Source organism: Culex quinquefasciatus, chromosome 1, assembly GCF_015732765.1.
Source record: "Culex quinquefasciatus strain JHB chromosome 1, VPISU_Cqui_1.0_pri_paternal, whole genome shotgun sequence".
Lineage (NCBI taxonomy): Eukaryota > Metazoa > Arthropoda > Insecta > Diptera > Culicidae > Culex > Culex quinquefasciatus.
The window spans coordinates 77,555,757-77,578,891 of NC_051861.1; the positions used below are offsets into that span (position 1 = coordinate 77,555,757).

Sequence of the window (23,135 nt, forward strand, 5' to 3'; positions counted from 1 at the left end):
GATCATTAAAAATTGTTGTTTTTTTTTGCAATAATGAAAAATTTGTGGCTTTTGAGGACCTTAAGTTTAAATCAAGAAATCTTAAGAAAGTTGAAGGCGGAATCGTATTTTTTTTTATATATTATTAATGGAAGTTGCTTATGGAGTCGATGCGGTTGTATTCATCCAGAAGCTGTCTTAATTGTTTGATTCCGTTTGAAAACCTACTGGTTCAGTATGCTTGATCAGCTTCCCTACAATTAACGTTGTTTTTTTCGCTGGACCAGGAAGAGCTGCAAGATTCCAAAATCTGCCAGGGAATTTATCAAAAAGTATACAAAATAAAACACATACCACCTCGCATACCACTGATTATGAAACAGCTCATTTACCAGTAAGAAAAAAGTCATGCTTGTGCTTGAACAGCCTCCTACCACAGACTGTGCTCCTACTTTGTAGATGTAAACAAAGTGGGATCATTCAAAAATCACGTTACGCATTCTCTATTTTCATCACCCAGGTGTAGCCTTATGGGCGGGACAAATTTGCCTTGCGTTTTCTCGGCTTGCTTTTTTTACATATGGGACGGACTAGATTAGAGCGGCAGTTTAGGAATTTAAGAATTTATATAAAAAAAAATATTCAAAAATCAAAAATTCAAAAAAAATCAAAGATGCAAATTTTTAAAATTTAGAGACGGTCCTAATAACTAAATTCTTATCAAAAGGAATCTATGTTAGATTTTAGATTTTTTCATACAATTAGACTTTTCTTAACGAATAAGTCGAACTAACAAAAACAAAACTATTGTAATGCTTTTTTTTTAAGATAACTGCCGTTTTCTGTTCATCTTTATATAAATTCACTTAGTTGGTTAAACTTTCAAGACATTTGGTATGACAACAAAAAAAAAATCGTTGGTTAAAGTTATTAACTAACTATTATTTTATTCAGTTTTACGTTTTGCGTCTACATACACTAAATTTATTGTTCAGAAAGTTTAAAAGAGAGTATTGAATGTGTCTAGAATGAAGCAGACAGCAACAAAAGAAGATGACTCATGTGGTTTACTCATTTATTAAGTATTCTACCTCCAACGCATGACGGAAACCAGAAATTTTATTTACAATACATTTTGAAGAATAAATTAGAAAACTTGACGCCAAATCCCATCAGTCCTCGTCGTCGCTCAGCTCAATCTCGTTACGCGGGGGCGCCGTCGGCACCGGTTGTCTACTTCTACTTCGACTGCTTCTGCCGCCAATCGTCGGTCGCGCCGTCGTCGGAGTGCTCGTTGTACCACCAGCTGCTGCTGCCGGTACGCGTCCATTCGTGGCCGATCGCTGGGCCGCAAACTTCCGGTATCTCGCAGTTGGAGTTGCCTCGTCCTGCTCCTCATCGTCGTCGTCGTCGTCGTCACTGATGTCCACGTTAAAGTGGGACGTTTCGTACTCGAGAATTTCGTCGTCAATCAGATGCGAGGAGCCCTCCATGAAGGACGCGAATCGGACGGGATCTTTCAGCTTGAGCACCGTGTTCCACTGCTTGCAGTTGGGACTGCTGCAGAACTCGCGCAGTTCGTCGAGGGCTTTGATGGTTTCGCGGGCACCTTGCTCGTTGAACTCTTCGACGGTTAGGAGGCGTCGCTTGGGCGGGAATCGACGCCGGTAAAGCGAGCTGACTCTGGCGAGGAGGGTTCGCGGGAAGTAGTAGCAGACGAAGAGGGCGATGCAGAATCCGGTGGTGGCCTCCCGGTAGGCGGACGAGAAGAAGATTGCGCCGATCGCGGCTAGTTGGAGGCTCCACTTGATGAGGTCCTTGCTGCGCTGGTTCTTCGGAGGACCCATTCGGTAGCACACAACGAAGCTGATGAATCCGGTCACGAGGACGTACCAAAACACGTACAACTGGTACGTGACAAAGATCAGTCGCAAGTTGTCGAACAGCATCTGGGCAAAGTAGATCCCGAGCGTCCATCCGCCCAGCATTACACCGTACATCATCGGCTTCCGGGGGAAGATCTTGCTGGTCAAATAGACAACCACCAAAAGCTGGCGAAAACGCCCAGGAAAATTCCACAAATGTAGTAGAACAGCGCGTTGTCCGACAGTTTGGCCGCCGACAGAAACACAAACACCCCGCCGCAAGCAGAATAATCCGCCAAAAGTCGATCCGGATTAGGTTCAACCGAACCACGTACGCCTCACCGGAAACCACCCCGATGCAGCTCTGATTGAACGGATCCAGCTTAATGACCTTCTTCCGGCTGTTGGACAGGAAGTTGAACGAAAACAGACTCTGCTCCGTTTCGTGGTGCGCTCGGACTTCCTCCGGGTTGCCGCCCTCGTACTGGCTAAAATCGTCATGGTCGCACTCAAAATTCAAAATAATCGTCTGGAACAACCGCCCCAGCTGCTTGTCCTTCCCTCGGTAGCAGTAGGTCCTCAACCCGGGACGAAAAATCCGGTTCGGGTCAGGCTTGTACGCGATGACGCCATCCGGCTCCAGGTAGTGCACTAAAAATAGAACCACTTTCGTTACTCACCCATAAAAAACTCCAAAAACAAACCAAAACTCACCTCCCACTCCTTGAGTGGCCGCCCGGCAGATGGAACCGGTGCCGAGTACGAGCAACAGCGACGCCAAAAGGCACGGCGGAAGATGCATTTTGCCAGACAGCCTTGAAATCCGTTGCAACCGGCGGCGAAATCGTTTGGCATCAAACAACTGAAAACTGACTGACTGATGCAGCGCGAACGTAAACAACCGACTTGTTTGAGGTTATGTCAGAATGGTTTGACGTTTTGCCAGGGAGCGCTACAATTGTTGTAAGACAATAGGGTTGCCAGATTTGTTTCCATTTTCAAAATCATGTGCTCAACGTTTAAACGCGTGGTGGTTTGCAAATCAAGCAAAACAATGTAAATAGGCCAAAGCCGAAGTGTAAACAAAGAGTCTGTCCTGCTCGTTCCTAATGTAAACATTCACTGACGGAAGCAGGACAGACTGTGTACACTTCGGGTTTGGCCTATTTAAATTGTTTTGCTTGAAATGGCAATTTCTAGCAAAACATTGTAAAAGGACCGAAGCCGAAGTGTAAACAAAGAGTCTATCCTGCTCGTTCCTAACATAAACATCAACTGACGTGAGCAGGATAGACTCTTTGCTTACACTTTGGCTTGGGCCCTTTTACATTGTTTTGCTTGATTTCAATGAAAAGGTGAACGTATTCAATCAACGGCTCAGATTATGGTTATATTTCGTCGCAAAAGTTAAATACAGAAATTATGATTACAGTCAAAAACCAATGTTTGCAACGATTCACGGTTCTTGTTTAATTTTAACCGTTTTCGACCGCTTCTCCTTTTTAACGCCCAGTTCGGCCCGAAGGGCCCTAATTATAATGCGGATCATACGACACTTCTCGTCATAATCCTCCACATCAATAACTTCATCGTCTGTAACCTCTTCCTTCTCCTCCTCCTTTGGTTTCTCAAGAGCACGTTTCGGAGGGCTAGGCAAGTTGACCACCCGGACGTTTTCCGCTTCCCCACCGACCACACCCCGGCGCGGCGGAGGAATCTTTGGTGCGGGCGGTTCAGCGGCAACGGGCTCGTCCGATCTACGAAGCAGACCAAACGGGTCAACATCAAAATCCGAAAAGGCACTTCTTTTTACAATTTTTACTCACCCGCGCTTATCGGCGACGCTTTTTCTTGTAACAGGGGCCATTCTGCAAAAAGAGGTCGTGTACAAACTAGGAAACTCTAGCCAAAAGCCGTTACAAACAAAACATCCACACGCGCAGAAGTTGTAAGCTGAACTGTGCTGAACGTCGACGGTGATGGTTTGTTGTCAACAAAACGCGCGCCAATTTTGTGATGGCACAAAAGAGGTACTAGAACGGGGGGTCATTTAGATGGACTGTAACCGCTAATTTGTACAACAAAAACGTTACTTAATCCACCGATGGTGGTTGGTGCCTTCCTCACAATTATGTACATATTTGTTTCTGTAGTAAGAATGTCAAATTTACAAATTTTATCTAAATTTTACATCTTACAACATATCTACATGGAGTATGGGGTCTAGAATCCCAAAAATCATTGGACGTAATATTAGAACAACACCTACGGGGTTGTTTCATGAAAATTGTTCACTTTCAATAGTTATACCGACGACGTTATACCGTAAAGTTTTTTAAGCCTTAAAGGCTAGTATGCAGACCCGCATAATCAAAAACCATCGGGGGAATAGTCCAAACTATATTACTACTAAAAGAGATGTAGTTACCACATACTTAACCATTATCATATAGTTACGGCACTATACAAAACCATAACGAAACTGATCGTCAAATGATGACGTTTTTATTGAAGTAAATCTAATGATTCTAACTATTTTTGAACTATTTGGGGTACAATAACCTTACACTAAACAGTTCGGATTGTTTAGACAACGTGACTCAACGAAAAAATGTACAAGTCCAAATAGTTCAAACAATTTATCAACTTTATTGAGAACAATATAGCAAAATTCCACAGATTTTAGATTTTTATAGTCAGAACCTGTAAGAACTAAAACCTACTATAAATGCTATAGTAGAACACAATTGATGGCGGCCACATTTTTTCGATAAGTTTGTATAATCCAAATAATTTGTCAACTTACATGAAGTAAAATTACTATACACCATACTATTTTGAATTAAAAATTTCTATAAGTCCAAATAGTTCAAACAATATTTCAACAGTATGGAGTACAATTACAGTTTGTTATATAATCCAACTATATGTTAAACGATTGGTACAAAATTTCAACTTTTATCAAGTAAATTGATCACAGTCGATTCCTCTGGATGATAGAGAACCTTCAACACCCCACTTTTCCTCAGATTATCAGAAAACTCCCCAAAAGAAGAAAAATGTTACGAGGGCTCATGAAATTGACTTTCACTATTCCAGAAAAAGTAGGCATGCTGTTCTTACCATACACCAAAAATATGTGTACTACATGGTGGACTATTACTGTTCACTATAAAATGAGTCAATTGTTTGGACTACTTGGACTTATCGAAAAATACTTGCCCCGAGCTTGCTCCTTCTAACACAACATGTCACCAAAACCACTGAAAACCACCAACAGATATAGATCAATCGGATAAGGCGGCAGCAGTTCGGCAGCAACGTAAATAACATCACATATAATGGCGGTAAACATTCACCAACTATCGATAGAACTTAAAAATCAAATTTGATTATATCCGAAGTAGTTATCACAACAATTGTAGGGTTCATTTTTGCGGTCTTTTTAAAGTGTCGGCAAAGTAGTGTCGGTAAAGTAGTTTTTCAGAAACTATATAGGGAATAGTCAATTTTTTGGGCAATGACTATTTGACGTAAAATCCAAGTTTATAAAAATATTTACATATGTATGAAAACCTCATATAGTTTTCTGCCTAACAACTAATTTCTCATATAGTAAAATCGACCAAAACTATTTTGGGAATGGAATTAATGGTTTGATATATCGTACATATATAGTTGGGTTACAATTTAATGAATAGTAGAGACCATTTGATAAATAGTTGAGTAACTATTTGTCATAAAGTAGTTATATAGTTCATGACTATGCGGGGATCGGAAGGAAAGGGGTCAAGAAACAGCTTTACGAACAGCAGAACAAAGGAGAGGGAGTGATTTCTTGGGGCTTTTCTTCACCCTCTCTGACTTGCTTGCGCTGCCGCTGCTGCCCATTTGATTTTTTTGTTGACCGGTTCCTTCCGAAGTGCGTATACCGCTTAAGGCAGTAAAAAAATATATCTGTTCATTTTTCCCGGGAGTTTCAAATCAACAAAATCCCGGGAGCCAGATCTCCGGATAGATCCGAAAAACTTTTTCATCAAAATATTTGAGATCCGGCCTCTGAAATGTGAACAAATGACACTTAGGTGCTCATAACTTTTGATAGGGTTATCAGATCTTCAATCTTTTGGGCTTGTTGGAAAGGTCTTTTGATTACCTATCCAACGATGGGTCGCATGATAGATCCGGACAACTTTTTCATCAACATATTTGAGATCCGGCCTCTGAAATGTGTACAAACGACACTTAGGTGCTCATAACTTTTGATAGGGTTCTCAGATCTTCAATCTTTTGTGCTTGTTGGAAACGTCTTTTGATTACCTATCCAACGATGGGTCGCATGATAAATCCGGACAACTTTTTCATCAACATATTTGAGATCCGGCCTCTAAAATGTGTACAAATGACACTAAAGTGCTCATAACTTTTGATTTTCAATGTTTTGAGCTCATTAAAAAGGTCTTTCAAATACCTTTCTAAAAATGTATGATCAGACGGGTTTTCTTACAAAAACCACCCTTTTTACAATCTTTCAAACTTTAGCCAGAATCTTGGCCAGAATCGTTTTTTTAGCGTAACTTTTGAAATACTTAACAAAACTTCATAATAGTTAATATAGGTCTTGTGGGACCCTAAGACGGATCGAATGAGACCAGAATGGCCCAAATCGGTTAAGCCAGTCCGGAGATAATCGAGTGCATTTTTTTCGGTGCACGGACTTACAGACATACGCACGCACAGACATTTGCTCAGAATTTGATTCTGAGTCGAAAGGGATACGTGAAGGTAGGTCTACGAGGTCAAATTAAGAAGTTCATTTTTCGAGTGATTTTATAGCCTTTCCTCGGTAAGGTAAGGAAGGCAAAAAAGGTGCAGGTGGTTATGATACACATGACCAGTATGATCACGCAAAAAAAAATCAGGTCTGTTGGAATCAACAATATTTACAATATTTACTTTACGATTTTTTGTTGAAATAACCCTCAAAAACAATTGAAACAACTCAAAATTTTGCGTTGAATTGACTCGATGTATATTGTCAACCAAGGGAAGACCCCTAAAAAGCTAGTTCAACAAAATATTACACTTAGAATGAATGGCCCTTATACCCCGTTCGCACGGGCGAATTATAGCCGGTTATAAGACCAAAAGTGGTTATAACTCTTAAAACCGGCTATAACTCTGGTTTTGCCCATACAACGAGCTGTCAGATTAAAACTGGTTTTAAGAGTTATTACCAAGTTAAAACTGCTCGAAATGGGAATTTGACTGCTGGAATTTCAAAAAATCAAACTAGTAGGCTTTGGTTAATCCTTCAAAAATTTTGACATGAGAACCTAACAAAATAACTTTTTTTTTTGTCTCGATTGGTGATTTTCGTTTTTGGATCGGATTTTTGATTATATACTGGTGAGTTTCGAGACTGATGTACCAAATCAAACTAATAATAAAAAAAAATCTTTTAGCCAACATCATAGTAAATCTAAGCGAAGTTTCGTTTCGATTTCAGTAGATTGAAACTGACGATAGGTGCGGATTTCATTTCGTTCTGATCCAATAAATTGTTCCGTTCTGGCTAATTCCTTCATGGAAAATGACAAGCAGAAGCAATGGGATCGCGAGAACACAACAAGTCAAGAAGTAGCAGCACGTGAGTTTCAAAATATAATAGAATTTGCTTTGTATTTTCTGATAATCATTACTTTTAGATAGTTGAACAAAATCTCGTTTCGGATAAATTCTGAATCGAGGATGCAAAGCCGCCGTGGCCCGTCCGAATCAAAGTAGTAAACGGAGCGCTGGCATCTGTAGTTTCGATATCACCCTGATTGAGCAAGTTCTTACGGATTTCAAACCGTGCTGATCGGTCAAATGTTCCTGTCACTTGGATGTTCCCAAGACGGACCTTTGCCCGTTTTAATCGAAACTGGCGTTCTGCGGCTCGCAAACCTACAACCTGCGTGACCCGCTAGCTCTGCTGTTCCAGATGCGACCCTTATTGGTGAACGACATATAGAAAGCATACCCTGGAAGTGTTATTAGGGCAGTGCAAGGACCTGTTGTTACGGAATGGCGGCCAGCTTTTATTTGATTGGTTCACTCCGTTCCAGTTAAGTTGATGTGGACGCATGTTCTTTTAAAATTCTATAATAAAATATGATTAGGGGATTAATGGATGGGAAGGGAAGGAATGGGAGAGGGGGGGGGGGGGGGGTCGTCTCGGAACATTTCAGTATCTTCTCCTGGCGAACGTTGATCACGGTGGTACTGCTGGTGCATTATTTGCCTGTCAAGATCTCGCAAGCGTCCATTCGCTTGAGGATGGTTGCGCTTTAAAATCTTCAACGCAGTGAGTCTTATTTTTGTTCGGCGCAGTGCTTCGATGGACACCCCATCGGGGCTAGTGAATACAACGGTTTTTGACAATATTAGCAAATGTTAAAAGCACATAGATTGTTCCATTGATACTTGGTCATTTCCAGCCGGTAGCTTTGGCGTAGAACAAGTTCGTTTTTGTCTCACGACGACTTGGAGTCAGAGTGAAATTCATGAACAGAACAGTACTACTATATAAATTTACCTCGTGGAAATTTACACCTAATAAAAAATGACCCCTTTGCGCAACCCGCGAAAAAATCGCATTTAGTTCAGAGCATTCTGGATGGCCTGGCCGGTTTCTGGAGATGCTTTCGGTGTTAACAATCTGATTGTATCTTAGTACCGTCATCAGGGGTGACATTGGGTCTGGGGGTGAAATTGGGTCATACAAAAATGCTGAAATTTGTATGACCCAATCTCACCCCCCAGATCCAATGTCACCCCTGATGACGGTACGTATGAAGCGAACCCCCCTCCCTCTCCCTCCTCGAACTGCTCTCAGACTTTATTTAACTTTTCATGCGACCTGGATAAATGACCTATTATAGCCTGAACACTTGGATCTTCAGGCGACCTTCCAGAAAGTTGTCGATCTTGAGGCCAAGAACGGACTCGTCCAACACTCCACAGTAGGACGATACCCAGAAGCAGCAGAATCTCGTTCTTCTCCTTGACCATAACCAGCTCCCGGGCCACCTTCCGGGTTCAGCTCAGCACATGACGCGTCATACCTCCAGTCAACGAGGCGCAACCTTTCGAACGGCCTCAGTTCCATCACGTTGTCGAGGGATTCGGTAGCATGTCCCGGTAGATTCTTAAAAAGCAGTTCCGGATCAACCAGATCGTCCAACTTAAAGTAAATCCCAGTTGGTTGCAGCGGTGACCGAACCTTCGGAGTCAGCAGACCAATTCCAACCGGCCAATAATCAATAAATAAACTATAAATAAAATTAGTCATAAAGCATCGAACTTTTGAATATTTAATTTTTAAATACTTGCCATTCTGCTCAGATCCGGAAGCGAAAAAGGCCAAAAACCCCGGCCCTCACCGGATAGAGTGAAAACGATGGCCAAAATCCGCATCACCGTATAAAAAATCAAAATGAATGACAACACTAAATAATCACAGCCTTCTGTAATCTGTCAAAATAGTTAAAACCGTTATAACCACTCGCTCCCGTGCGAACGGTTTGGATATAACTTGGTTTTAACTTAAAACCTTTTCGTTAAAACCGGCTATAACTCGCCCGTTCGAACGGGGTATTAGCTTCTTCACCTCCTTTCCCCTTATAACTGCCAGCGCCCTGTCTGGATCTATCCACCATGTGACAAAAGGTTTGAAAAAACTGTTGTCGCGATCTTCAATTCTGTCTCTCCTCTTTCTGTCCTAGGTTAGCTTAATATTTCTCGCCGCAAATTGCCAATATAAGCAAATAATTATAAATATTAAAAGTGCAACATAGTGTCGTCGGTTAAACTCTTGGTTAAACTTTTTGTCAAGCTTCTGTGAAGTTCACCAAGCCAGGTGCGAAAGTTTAACTTCGCTGCTGTCACGAGAAACTTTGCAGCAACTTGACAGAAAGTTTAACTCCATGTTGCACTTGAAATTTCTCGGAACACTGCAAGGTACACTGTTTGTTGACAAACTCACACCGCACACACTTGCTTTGTTTGAATTTACGACATGCGTTACGTAATTTCCGATAGGTTCCCCAATCTCAAGCAAAACCATTTCAGTCCCACCTTTTTCCATAGATTATTAATTACCTAGATGTCTCACTTCGGGATTGTTCCATACATCCAGTTGGCGACACCCCTTTAGCGCTCCGAGCGCCACCACAGTCAAGTTACAGGTACTAAATTCTAAAACAAGATCAAAGTACTCTGTGTTTGCCCGTTCATTGTTTATTTTCTGTTTTGCCAAGTGTCACAAACGTTGATTCAAATGGCGCTTTCGTTTCGTATTTAAATTATTTTTCTGGGATTAATTCCGAAACAAGAGGAAGATGCTCGGCCTCTCGCGTAAACTAGTAGCGCAAGCGGTAACGGCAGCTGCAGAGACGATTCCGAGCCGCAGATCAATACAAAGGAACCAAAGAGGAGGATGTGACCCAACTTCAAGCCGAGGCCAACAGTGCCCACTTGGTGGCGAAATAGATGCAAGTTCGCGCCGCTCCCAGTTGGTACGTTCCGTGTGGTACCGACGGTGTACGATCTAAGTGCAATCCGAGCTATAAGGTGATTTTTGCTGGTGAAGGTTGGTATAATAACTTCGTCGTGAGCCTTATCGTGTGGGAGGCTCCATTTTAACTTCTTCCAGATAAGAAGTGACCACAAAACTGATCCAGCCATATGCGTGTCGGATTGAGAGGAGCTTCCTTCTGATCACCCGGCTGACCCGAAATGGCATGGAGCAAAAACAACCTTGAGCTTTTAAAGTGACAGAACCGTTTTATTGTGCATCTTCAAATCACTACTACTTGGGTTTCATTACATGTTGAATAATAAATTAAAATTTGCAGAAAAATCATAACATTTTCACTAGTTCTTGACACCTAGGCCAGCAGGCCACTTGATTCGTCGTGGTATTTTTGTTTGTCCGAGTATTCTCGTTCAGTATCGGAATGAAATGCCGGTAGAACACGACAGATTCTTGAGGAACCGATCTTCTGCAAGAGATTGCTGGAGTTCACACAAAGAAGACTGCGCTGCCGAAGACATAGCTGCTCACTTCCGGTGGATTGTCGCTGCATTTCGGAGAACAATGAAAAAGCGTTGGTGTGGCTGGAGAAAATGTGTCTGCTGGATAAGGTCGTATCTGGAGGACAGATTCTGGATTGCGGTGCAGGTTCCACTTGCAATGGGGATTTTGAACGTATCCTGAGGGGCTGTGAAAACAAAGCTTTTCCTTGAGTCATTTTTGGCGAAACTTCAATCTACTCACTTGCCGGCACTTATCCACGTCGTACAGTGGGCACCATCGGAGAAACCGGTTCCGTTCATGGAATTTTAGTTAGGCGGAAGCATCTGGACCGTATTTTTCTAAGTGAATTCTAAAAACACCAACGATGTGCTTTTTGGTTTGACAGAAAATAAAGTTTGAAAAGCAGATGTTGCTACGATGCAACAGAACCAATTGAACTGAAACTGGGGAGAAAAAACTTTTCCAATATTTCCAAAGGTAGACACCCAAAATTAGGACCTTTAAATTGCCACCAGGGGGAATTTTGGCGTGGCGGTAGCGTCACCAGCCCCAACAGCGGAGTGGCGTATCTATATATAATTAGTCTATGCTTTTTCCCACACAATCAACCTTTTCAATTCTAGTACCGCAACGGCCTCGCCGTTGTGACACTCGCACACACACTCGTATCCATTTCTTTTGTTCCTCGCTCTTTTCTTCACACGTACGGGCTTCGAGAGCTTCGACGACGAAAACCTTTTGTGCTGTACTTTTTCCACCTTTTCAGTGGCTCTCAGAACAAACGCAACCATCGCCGCGACCGGACGCACTCGAGTTTCGTGGGTGTGAAAAAAGAGTGAAAAGTGATCGAGAAGGAGAAAAGTTGCGTGTGCTCAGACACGAAAATAGTAGCAAGCAGGTCACTTCCGAGTTTTTCCGGGAAAAAAGTGCTTTCGAGTTTCCTAGTCCGAGGTGAGTTGAGCGTAGCTTGCTGCGAATGGTGGAGTTTCTTTTGTTTTCCGCGGGTTTGGAGCAGTAGGCTTTGGGAGAGGGCCTCCATCTTGAAAAATTGTGCGAGAATTGTGTTGGATCGATAGTGCAGACAGTGAGTAATTTGAGGATTTTTCCTTTCGCTTCTGTTCGCAGGTTTTATTAATAGCACAAACACACACACACGATGCCGAACATCAAGCTGCAGTCTTCCGACGGGGAAGTGTTTGACACGGACGTGCAGATCGCGAAATGTTCCGGCACGATCAAGACGATGCTGGAGGATTTGGGCATGGACGAGGGCGAGGACGAGGTGGTGCCGCTACCGAACGTCAACTCGGCCATCCTGCGGAAGGTGCTGCAGTGGGCCACCTACCACAAGGACGATCCGGCCCCGGCCGAGGACGATGAGAACAAGGAGAAGCGGACGGACGACATCAGCTCGTGGGACGCGGACTTCCTGAAGGTGGACCAGGGCACGCTGTTCGAGCTGATCCTGGCCGCGAACTATCTGGACATCAAGGGCCTGCTGGACGTCACCTGCAAGACCGTGGCCAACATGATCAAGGGCAAGACCCCGGAGGAAATCCGCAAGACGTTCAACATCAAGAACGACTTTACGCCCGCCGAGGAGGAACAGGTGCGCAAGGAGAACGAGTGGTGCGAGGAGAAGTAAGGCCCGGAACTGACCTTTTCCCCCTCTTTTTTTTTGTTGATTTTATCCCAACCTTTTTTGAAAGTGCGACAAACATCCTCTTAAAATCATCCAAACGAACGTGCCGCATCGAATCCTCCCTCTCCTGTACAGAAGCAGTTCGAAATAGTTTGTCGATTTCAAATAATATTACACCTTACATGTAACTAATCACCAAAATTGGACTAGAGAGAGCGATAGAGCTGCACACACACACACACGCCTGACCGCACCGCAGCGCGAAGGAACTTTGTTTTTCTTATAAAATAAAACATTAATTACTACAAGCTAGCAGCTGGTTTTGCTCTCAGGAAAAGAAATCTTGAAATCAAAAGAGTCGAAAAGTGCTGATGGGCCGAAAACACAAGTGTGACAGGAATAGGCATATTTCCCCTCCCACCACGGTGTGTAGGATTACCCAACGTGAGTGAAAAAAGCTTGAGTCTTGTTGACTCATTGCCACTTGATTCCAAGTGCAACACAGCGTCGCACGAGAATGGTTAGTTTACACTTATATTGCAAACGTTAGCGTAAAATGTGTTTGGGGAGTTTTTATTTCCAACGGAATTTCTGATCAGGCCAACCAGAAAAGGTTTGTCGTTTTATGCAAAGGCAAGCTGTTTCGTTTCGTTGGACGGCAAAGTTTCAAAATGATCGAGTAAACTGCACATTGTTGAAGTACCTAAATCGAATAAATCCTTGATGCAATTCAACGGAAATGTTAGGCATTCTAATTTGCCGTCCCCAAATAAACATTTCTCACCCTGGAAACGTTAGTCATGTTCTTATCGTCAAATCAGCCAAAACCTGCTTGGCCTGCGATGAATTGTTGTTTCCAGCACGTTTATAGCTCTCAACAGAAAAAAAGGAAAGTTATTGTCAGAAGTGGGATTCGAACCCACGCCTACAGAGTAGACTACGACCTGAACGTAGCGCCTTAGACCGCTCGGCCATCCTGACATGTGGGAATTCAGGTGAGTAAATAAAGAGAAGTGGTAGTGGTCAACCACTGAAGAGCTCGCATCCTGTTAGGACAAATAATCTTTGAAATTGTCCGTTCAGATTACGACTTCGGAAAAGTGTGTTCAAGCCGTAAGAGCCACCGTGACCTCTTACACTAATTTTCGTTTTTCTCAAAAATGAGACAAAATTTCCTTTATTTTTAGTTTGGGGCACTTGAAGGACGTGTAGATGAACAATCTCGAACGTTCTGCCTTCCTCACCTGATGACAAAGTTGTCCGGATCTATCATGCGTGTCCGGATCTATATGAGCGTGTCTATTTTGGATAGCATTACCCTTTGAATGAGAGGAAGGCACCAACCACCTAAGGTTGGATTAAGTAACGTTTTTTGCCTTCCTCACCTTACTGAGGAAAGGCTATAAAATCACTCGAAAAATGAACTTCTTAATTCGACCTCGTAGACTCACCCTCACGTATACCTATCGACTCAGAATTATGTTCTGAGCAAATGTCTGTGTGGATGTGTGTAGGTGGGTGGACAAAAAAATTGTCACTCGATTATCTCCGGACTGGATGAACGGATTTTGACCGTATTAGTCTCATTCGATCCGTCTTGGGGTCCCATAGGTCTCTATTTAAAACCAGCAAGTTTAGTTAAGTACTTCAAAAGTTATGCTAAAAAAACGATTTTGGCGTATGTCCGGAAGATTGTAAAAAGGGTGGTTTTTGCAAGAAACCCTATCATGTTATACATTTTCAGAAAGGTATTAAAAAGACCTTTCCAATGAGCTCAAAACATTGAAGATCTGACAACCCTATCAAAAGTTATTAGCACTTAAGTGTTATTTATACACTTTTTAGAGGCCGGATCTCAGATATTTCAGTAAAAATTATGTCCGGGTCCATCATGCGATCCATCGTTAGTTAGATAATCAAAAGACCTTTCAAATGAGCCTAAAACATCAAGGATTTGACAACCCTATCAAAAGTTATTAGCACTTAAGTGTTATTTATACACTTTTTAGAGGCCGGATCTCGGATATTTCAGTAAAAATTATGTCCGGGTCCATCATGCGACCCATCGTTAGTTAGATAATTGAAAGACCTTTCAAATGAGCCTAAAACATCAAGGATCTGACAACCCTATCAAAAGTTATTGGCACTTAAGTTTTATTTATATACTTTCTGGAGGCCGGATCTAAGATATTGTGATAAAAATATTGTCTGAATCTTCCATGTGAACTTTCATTGAATAGGTTTTTTTATCAGACCTTGCCGATGAGCCAGAAAAATTGAAGGTCTGCGAACCCTATCAAAAGAAATCAGTAATAAAATTGATTTGTTAAACATGTTAAGGGAATGTTGCTATTTTTACTGAATGTATTGACTTTATGAATGTGAGGAAGGCACCAACCACCTAAAGGTGGATTAAGTATCGTTTTTGATATTAATTTTTCATAAGTAGGTCGAATACCGATGTAAAAAGGACTTTGTTTACCAATGGCTCTTTTTTTGTTTATTTGTTTAACACCAACAGGCACCACATGCCCAAATGGTGTGCTTAAAACTAAGTACATGTACACAAATTATCGCCTAAAAAACAATAAAAACTTATTTTTGATGACGTCACGGGACAGATTAAAATCGAACAAAGAAGCTACAAAATTGAATGCTCTGTGTAGTCCCGTCAACGCGCTATGCATAGCATAGTTCGTCCGGCGAACAGGAACACGCAAGAACGGAGTGTTACGAAGCGTTCGAAGCGGGGCCATAATGTCTAGTCCTCGAAGAATGGCTGGGCACTGCAATCTAGAAGTCAGAGCGTCGGAGATTACGAGTGCACGGCTGACATTTCTACGCACTGCTAAGGTGTCAAGGTTGATCAGTTTACAGCGGCTTTCGTAACTAGGCAGATGAAATGGATCCCGCCAGGAGTCGACGGAGCGCGAACCGGATAAATCTTCGCTGCACACTCTCAATCCGCACCGCACTGTTTTCGTAGTAGGGCTCCATACGGCAGAACAATACTCCAGCGTTGAACGGACCAAAGCGCAGTACAGAGCCTTCAAACAGTAGACATCTGTAAAACCTTTTGCTGCACGGAAGATGAAGCCGAGCTGTCGCGAGGCTTTGGAAATCATGAATGATATGTGCTGCTTGTATGTGAGTTCCGTGTCAAGAAGCACGCCGAGGTCCTTGACACAGTTCTCCCGGGAATTAATGTGCCGCAGATCTGGTAGTCAAACTTGATTGGGTTGCGTTTCTTGGAGAAGGTGATGACAGAGCACTTGGTGGGGTTGACGACCATTCGATTTGTTTCACACCAGTCCGCGAAGATGTTCAGATCCTGTTGGAGGGCTTGAGCGTCGGCTGCATTATTCACTTGACAGTAGATCTTCATGTCGTCTGCGTAGGACAGACGCGGTCCAGAGAGGGAGTGGTTGCAGTCGTTGTAGTATAGAAGGAAGACGAGTGGTCCGAGATGACTTCCTGTGCGATACCTGAAAAGGCCATCAAGGCAGCCGACAAGCAGTCTCCAATCTTGACGTTGATTTTCCGGTCGGCCAGATAGGACTGGAACCAACTGAGGAGAGTCCCGCCGATTCCCATCCTTTCCAGTTTTGCGATCGCAATAGCGTGATTCAGCTTGTCGAACGCTGCCGACAGGTCGGTGTACACCGCGTCGGTTTGCGATCTGGCGGTGAAGCTGTCGGCTTTTTGAAAACTAATCCGAGAATTCAAGGTTCAATTCTTGAGTTTTTTTTTTGAAAAGGTCCAATAAACCAAATTTTCAGTTTTTTCTTTTTGTGTGTTTTTTAATACCCCTGACTCAAGGCGGTTTCAAAAACACCCAAAAAGCAAAAACTGGAAATTTGGTTTATTGGACCTTTCCAAAAAAATGCTTAATTTTTTCTTCTAAAATTGTGCCTGATCTACAAAGGCAAATCGTAGCATGTTGCGTCTGTCACTTTGGCCCCTGTTTACTTTGATGATTTTTTTTTGAATCAAAACTAACATTAATAGTAATAGTAAATTTTGGCACTTTTAAAATGTTAGTCTTGACTAAAACAAATTAAAAATATAGTTTTCGAAAAAACGGAAAATTTCACGAATGTTTCATGTTTTAACATTGAAAGTCGGACCATTAGTTGTTGAGATACCGACTTTAGAAAACAGTGGGTTGTTTGGGTGAGTCTTGGAAAACATAATTTTCCAGCCGCTGTATCTCAGCAACCAGAGGTCCAATCTTAAATGCCTCGTGGACAATGTTATAGCAAATTTTCTGAACATTAAAAAAAAACTAACTCAATCCACCTATGTGGTTGGTGCCTTCCTCACTTCTTACCAACATTTGGTGATATGATAGGTTTGGACACAAATTCCATCTATTTCTCAATAAAAAACGTTACTTAATCCACCCTTAGGTGGTTGGTGCTTTCCTCACATTTAAAGGGTGCTATCCAAAATAGACACAAAATGGTGGTGTTTCTCAAAGTTTTATCAATTTTGACTCATTATTCATACCACTAGATTGGGTAGTCAGATCTTCATATTGCAGGGCACTTATGTGGTTACAACTTATGATAGGGTAGTCAGATCTTCAATCCAATTCGTGATCGTTGAAAAGGTCTTTTAATTACCTATCCAAAGATAGGTCGCATGAATATCATGAGATAAGATGAGATGATCATGAGATCCGGCCTCCAAAATGTGCATAAATAACACTTAGGTGTTTATAAATTTTGATAGGGTTGTCAGATCTTCAATGTTTTGGACGCGTTGGAAAGTTCTTTTGATTACCTATGCAACGATAGGTCGCATGATAGATTCGGACAACGTTTTCATCAAAATATCTGTGAATCGGCCTCCAAAAGGTGCGACACACACAGACATTTGCTCAGAATTTGATTCTGAGTCGATAGGTATACACGAAGGTGGGTCTAGGAGGTCTAATTGAGAAGTTCATTTTTCGAGTGATTTTATCAGGGCTGTGGAGTCGGAGTCGGAGCCGGAGTCGGTGGAGTCGGGTCTTTTTGGGAAGCCTGGATTCGGAGTCGGAGTCGTAAAAACTCGAACAGCTGGAGTCGGAGTCGGAGCCGAAAATTTCTGATTACCCGGAGTTGGAGTCGGAGTTATCTTAAATTCAACAAAAATTATGTTTGTTTTTTATTTTTCAGTATTTGCTATAAAACAGATTAATTTACAAAACTTCTTATATTTTAATTATTTTTTTTCAAGTTGCATGCGCTGCGTTGCCATTTTTACTTTTTTTAGGGATCACTTAATGATAACCTGTTAATCAGCTCTTACCCAAGTATGTAGTATTATCATAACTCAAAAAAAAAACAATATTGATTTTGTAGTCAGAAATATTTAATAGATTTTTGACTGCATCCTTTTGCCAATATTTATGTACCCTTTAAACTCAAATTTGACCAAATGTAACCTAGTTCTTTCTGAAAAAAGTACACACACAGTCATCTTATACCCCGATAGCGAATGTCTTGGTGGTTTTATATAAATCAATGCTCAGGAAAAAAGTTACGAGGTAAATCAAAAAATATAAATAATCACTATTTATGGAAATCGAAAACAAAAAATCACTGACAGGATAACTCTTCCAACAAATATTCAACGATTATAACAATCTATTACTTGGAACTCAACATGCGCATTTTGTTTATAACTTTGTACAAATAAATCCAAAATTTCGGGGTAATATATTTTCTAGGTCTCGGATATTTGAAAAGGACCCCTAAGCGTTCTTACCACGAAGATTTTTTTAGATACATTGATTTGTAATAATAAACATCTTCAACCTTGGCGTGATGTCCATGTACGTCTTAAAAAAATCAATGGTGCTATAAAAAATAGTTTCGTTTAAAATTGTTATTTAAAAATACAAGGTGACTATGATAGTCACTGTGCTTCTTATAAATGTCAACATAAAAGTGAGCAAATTGAATGTATATGTTAAGAGCGAGTCCACGAGCAAAGCATACCCATCTCGCATTGACCTCACCAATCTGCCTGAAATTTTCAGGGGTTGTTTGTACATATAAAACTAGCATCTGGCCAAAATATGAGCACTCTAGGTCAACGGGAAGTGGGGCAAATCGGGACACAAAGTTTGAAGGTTCAAAAACGTCAAAAATCTTAAAAGGCTATAACTTTGGCAATATTCAATTTATTTTCAAGGTTCAAAATGCATCTGAAAGGGCATAAAAAATGCAACAAAATGCAGGATAGAGCATCCCAATTGGTTAAACCTAAAGGGAGTTATTGGCATTTTAGTGAAAAAAAAGCATAATTTTCAAACTCAAATAAAAAAGTGTTCCATCCAGATATCAACTCAATTCGACCTGCAGCTTATAGGGGACATCTGGGACTACCATCTGAAACTGAGAACGCTTTGGGTAAGGCAGTTTAACATATTAAATAGACACTTTTACTTTTAGTGATTTTTTTGGTCGTAAATTTTTGCTCGGGGGACCCCTTAGATCCCATTTTCTGGTGATATTTTTATCATATTCGTGTTCCTGAGACAATTTCACAATAGAAACCATGCATAAAAATGTTTATTTTGATCCATTTTAACCCTTTAAAAAATAAAAGTTAAAAAAAAACCTCCATTCACATTTATTGAAAATCAAGCTCGTTTCAAGGATACTAGATGACACCAGAAAAAGAAGCTTTTAATTTTTTTTAACTTTTATTTTTTAAAGGGTTAAAATGGATCAAAATAAACATTTTTATGCATGTTTCTATTGTGAAATTGTCTCAGGAACACGAATATGATAAAATTATCACCAGAAAATGGGATCTAAGGGGTCCCCCGAGCAAAAATTTACGGCCAAAAAAATCACTAAAAGTAAAAGTGTCTATTTAATATGTTAAACTGCCTTACCCAAAGCGTTCTCAGTTTCAGATGGTAGTCCCAGATGTCCCCTATAAGCTGCAGGTCGAATTGAGTTGATATCTGGATGGAACACTTTTTTATTTGAGTTTGAAAATTATGCTTTTTTTTCACTAAAATGCCAATAACTCCCTTTAGGTTTAACCAATTGGGATGCTCTATCCTGCATTTTGTTGCATTTTTTAAGCCCTTTCAGATGCATTTTGAACATTGAAAATAAATTGAATTTTGCCAAAGTTATAGCCTTTTTAAGATTTTTGACGTTTTTGAACCTTTAAACTTTGTGTCCCGATTTGCCCCACTTCCCGTTGACCTAAAGTGCTCATATTTTGGCCAGATGCTAGTTTTATATGTACAAACAACCCCTGAAAATTTCAGGCAGATTGGTGAGGTCCAAACGACGTCCCATACAAAGGGGTATGTCCTGTTCGTGGACTCGCTCTTAAATCAATCATTAAGGCCTTCTTTTAATGATCATTTAAAAAAATAATAATTTATTATTTTAGCTTTTAACAATTTAATGAAAATTTGAGTTTAAGTAAATACATCCAAATATACTTACCAAACTGTTCTTCTGAAAATTCCTTCAAAACTGGCGTTTTTTTTTTTAATTTCTGTTTCAATAACGTCTAAAACTTGTAAAACTAGAAACTTTTTTCCGGTTTTTTCCACTTAAAGAGTTTTTTAAATAATCCTATTTATCAATGTTTTCGAAATAATAGTAAACTAACTTTTGAAATATTTAAAAATATGTGGAGTCGGAGCCAACCATTTTTTGAAAGCTGGAGTCGGAGTCGGCTAGAGTTGGTGGGCTGGAGTTGGAGTCGGAGTCGGTTGGATCTGAAAGCCGGAGCCGGAGTCGGAGTCGACTAATCCCAGAAAGCCGGAGTCGCTTGAAATATGACCCGACTCCGCAGCCCTGGATTTTATAGCCGTTCCTCAGTAAGGTGAGGAAGGCAAAATACGAATTATACCTACAACTTTGCCGAAGACACCAAATTGATCAGAAAATTTGCGCAAAAGTTACAGCTGTTTGAATATTTACGGACCATTTTTGTATGGACAGCTGCCAAAATTGTATGGGTAAACCAATGACACAAAAAAGCTTCTTTGGGCATAGGGAAGGCCCCTACAAAGATTGAGTCAAAAAAAAAATACAAATAAAATCCATTTAAGGTTTTGGTAGAGAATTGCTCCTAAGAGTAATTATAGAAAGGCATCTGGACATGCGGAGCTGTGTCACAAACAGTGTCATAAACACTCAAGCCCGTCCAGGTCCAAACGCAGTAGCAAATATCATTTCTTTTTTAAACAATCTTTATTCAACCTTCCTCCCCTGCTTCTTAATCTGCCGGTACATTTCAATCACACTTTGCTGCTCCCGGTCCAGCTTGATCCGGGTCGCCACCGGCAAGTTCTTCCGCTTTCCTTCAGGTCCACCTTTGGCTGGTTCTTGTCCGCCTTTTTTGCCTTCTTTTTTCGCGGCTCCTCTTCCTCACCCTCCTCACCGCCTTCCTTTGACTGTTCCAGCATCGTGTGCAGCAGCAGTCGCTTCTTGCCCGGCCTCGGCGCTCCGTCCAGCTTGTCCGCGTGCCGTGGTTTGGTGTTGAGCGTGGGAGGTCCGCTGACCACTTCGCCAAACTCGACCTTATCCAGTTGGAACTCTTCCAGCAGTTTGTCTTCCTCTTTGCGCTGCTTGTCGGCCAGTTTCTGCTTCTTGAGAGCCTTCTTCTCGCTCAGCGTCAGCTTCTTCTGGACCTCCCTGACCTTCTTTTTCCGCTTGAAGCCACCCTTGGCCTCTTCGGCCTTTTTCTTAAGCAGCTCGTCGATTTCGTGGGACTTTTTCTTCTTGAGCTTAATCGCCCCTGTCGAGTCATCCCGTTCCACTTCGACGTTGTACTTGGTGGAGAATTTGGCCTCGAGCACGCGGTCTTGCTGCACTTTGGTGACACGCTCCAGAAAGGCCGCTTCCGGTTCCTTGGGCAGCTGGTGCACGACGGAATCGCCGACCTGGAGGGCACTCCGTTTGTTGTCGCGTTTACGCTTCTGTTGCTGTTTGCGCTTCTGAGCGGCGGCCGCAGCCGGGTTGTTGGCCTGCTCCTTAAGTTGGACAAACCGTTTGAATCGGTTCGAAACTTCCTGAACGTCGCGTTCCTTCGGAGGATTGTTGATTTTGTCTTTGATCCTGAAGAAATCAATTATAAAATGAGGCAATCGCTCAAGAACAAAAGTAAGATAAAACTTACGCAGCTTCCTGTTCGGCCTTCCTCTTCAGTGGGTCACGCACGCCGTGCCGCTTGGGAACCGGAATCTTCCGGGGTTTTCCGGGACCGAACACTGCCATTTCGAATTTTGGTTCATCAACGCGTGCGATTGAAAGTAAACAAAACCTACAAACTTGAGAAACGTCAAAATAAAGACTTTGTAGGGTTCTGCAAAAAATGTAGTACTAGATTGGGTAACTAAAGTCCTATGTCAATAGAGTTATCTACGTGCGCATGTATTGCGTGTACGTACACGAAAAAGATTGAGGTTAAATTTTGTCCGGCCAGCAAAATCAAATGGTGCGCTAGTGTGTGTACGCGAAACGTCATAAAGCTCTATTTTTATGTACAACGGTAAAAAACACTTTTAAAAACCATAGGGCTTTTGTTAATTTGATTTGGTTAACCGCGGTGGATTTTCTTGAAATAATTCGAACTGTCAAAAATCCACCAAAGCATCTACCACATTGATCGCACAAAAATCTGTGGTAGAAAAGTATCCACCGGTAGATGCTTTGGTGGATTTTTGACAGTTCGAATTATTTCAAGAAAATCCACCGCGGTTATTGTCCGTTTCTTTCGAAGGTACACGCCACGCGGCATATCAGAATGTGCCGCAGACACTGTTGCCAGCGATTTTCTGCACTTTTGGTGCAATAAAAAACATACCCGGCAACAATGCCATGCAATTCGATGAAGAAGATCAAGAAAAACAAAACGCACAGTATGGGATTTGACAGCGCGCATTTGCCGGCAGTGCGGCGCGTCGTTTCGAGGCTGATATGCCGCGTGTCTTTTTCGGGAATACGCGCAATAACCAAATCAAATCAACAAAAGCTCTCATTTCTGATCACTTTTTTTCATTTCAATGCAAAATTTTTTTTTGACAAGGCAACATTTTTTCGATGGATCAACTATCGAGAAATTAAAAGTGAGAGTGTGTGCGTGCAACATGGAGTTAAACTTTTCAAAGTGCCATTGTAACCTTCACAGCAACTTCATAGAAAGTTTAACTCCATGTTGCACACACTCTCACTTTTAATTTCTCGATGGTCCCCTTGGAACGAGCTGTCAAGTAGGAGCTTTTCTGTCAAGAAGGACCACGAGGATAATTTTTCAAAATTGATTTAAAAATTCATTTTAAACTCTTTGTGGTCGTACGAACATTGTACTCAGAAAAATAAGCTTTATCGCTGTAAACAATAATATCAGCAATCTAAGCTACATTTTAGGACCCAATTATCAAATTTTAACTTATCTGAAAATCTCCACATAAAATCCGGGTTTCGTGCTAACTATTTTGACAGCAGAGCAATCCCTCATTACCTTATTGCGCGTATTCCCGAAAAAGACACGCGGCCAAGGGGCAGGAAACTCCGTTGAACTTTACTGATTATATTAA

The 23,135-nt window shown here is 41.5% G+C and overlaps 4 protein-coding genes and 1 non-coding gene across 5 annotated transcripts; 1 reads left to right on the plus strand and 4 right to left on the minus strand.

Annotated features, from left to right (window-relative positions):
- Positions 1 to 1,037: 1,037 nt before the first annotated feature.
- Positions 1,038 to 2,759, minus strand: LOC6042511 (nuclear envelope integral membrane protein 1). Its single transcript, XM_001870632.2, is given in 4 exon segments — positions 1,038 to 2,026; positions 2,029 to 2,121; positions 2,124 to 2,495; positions 2,559 to 2,759. Coding segments are annotated over 4 exon segments (1,428 nt in total). The 5' UTR covers positions 2,647 to 2,759; the 3' UTR covers positions 1,038 to 1,151.
- A 452-nt stretch (positions 2,760 to 3,211) lies between these two features.
- On the minus strand, positions 3,212 to 3,820 carry LOC6042510. The gene is made up of 2 exons (XM_001851691.2): positions 3,671 to 3,820; positions 3,212 to 3,601 (listed from the first exon to the last, which is right to left on the minus strand). Exons 1-2 carry the CDS (start codon positions 3,709 to 3,711, stop codon positions 3,301 to 3,303), a joined length of 342 nt encoding a protein of 113 aa, XP_001851742.2. The 5' UTR covers positions 3,712 to 3,820; the 3' UTR covers positions 3,212 to 3,300.
- A 7,860-nt stretch (positions 3,821 to 11,680) lies between these two features.
- Positions 11,681 to 12,880, plus strand: LOC6042509 (S-phase kinase-associated protein 1). Its single transcript, XM_001851684.2, has 2 exons — positions 11,681 to 11,877; positions 12,052 to 12,880. The coding sequence occupies exon 2, from the start codon at positions 12,083 to 12,085 to the stop codon at positions 12,569 to 12,571; it is 489 nt and encodes a 162-aa protein (XP_001851731.1). The 5' UTR covers positions 11,681 to 11,877; positions 12,052 to 12,082; the 3' UTR covers positions 12,572 to 12,880.
- Positions 12,881 to 13,466: 586 nt separating this feature from the next.
- Positions 13,467 to 13,549, minus strand: Trnal-cag. Its single transcript has one exon. It is a non-coding gene; the product is annotated as a tRNA-Leu (tRNA).
- Positions 13,550 to 20,767: 7,218 nt separating this feature from the next.
- LOC6042505 lies at positions 20,768 to 21,876 on the minus strand. Its single transcript, XM_001851668.2, is given in 3 exon segments — positions 20,768 to 20,901; positions 20,904 to 21,654; positions 21,716 to 21,876. Coding segments are annotated over 3 exon segments (963 nt in total). The 5' UTR covers positions 21,814 to 21,876; the 3' UTR covers positions 20,768 to 20,787.
- Positions 21,877 to 23,135: the final 1,259 nt, after the last annotated feature.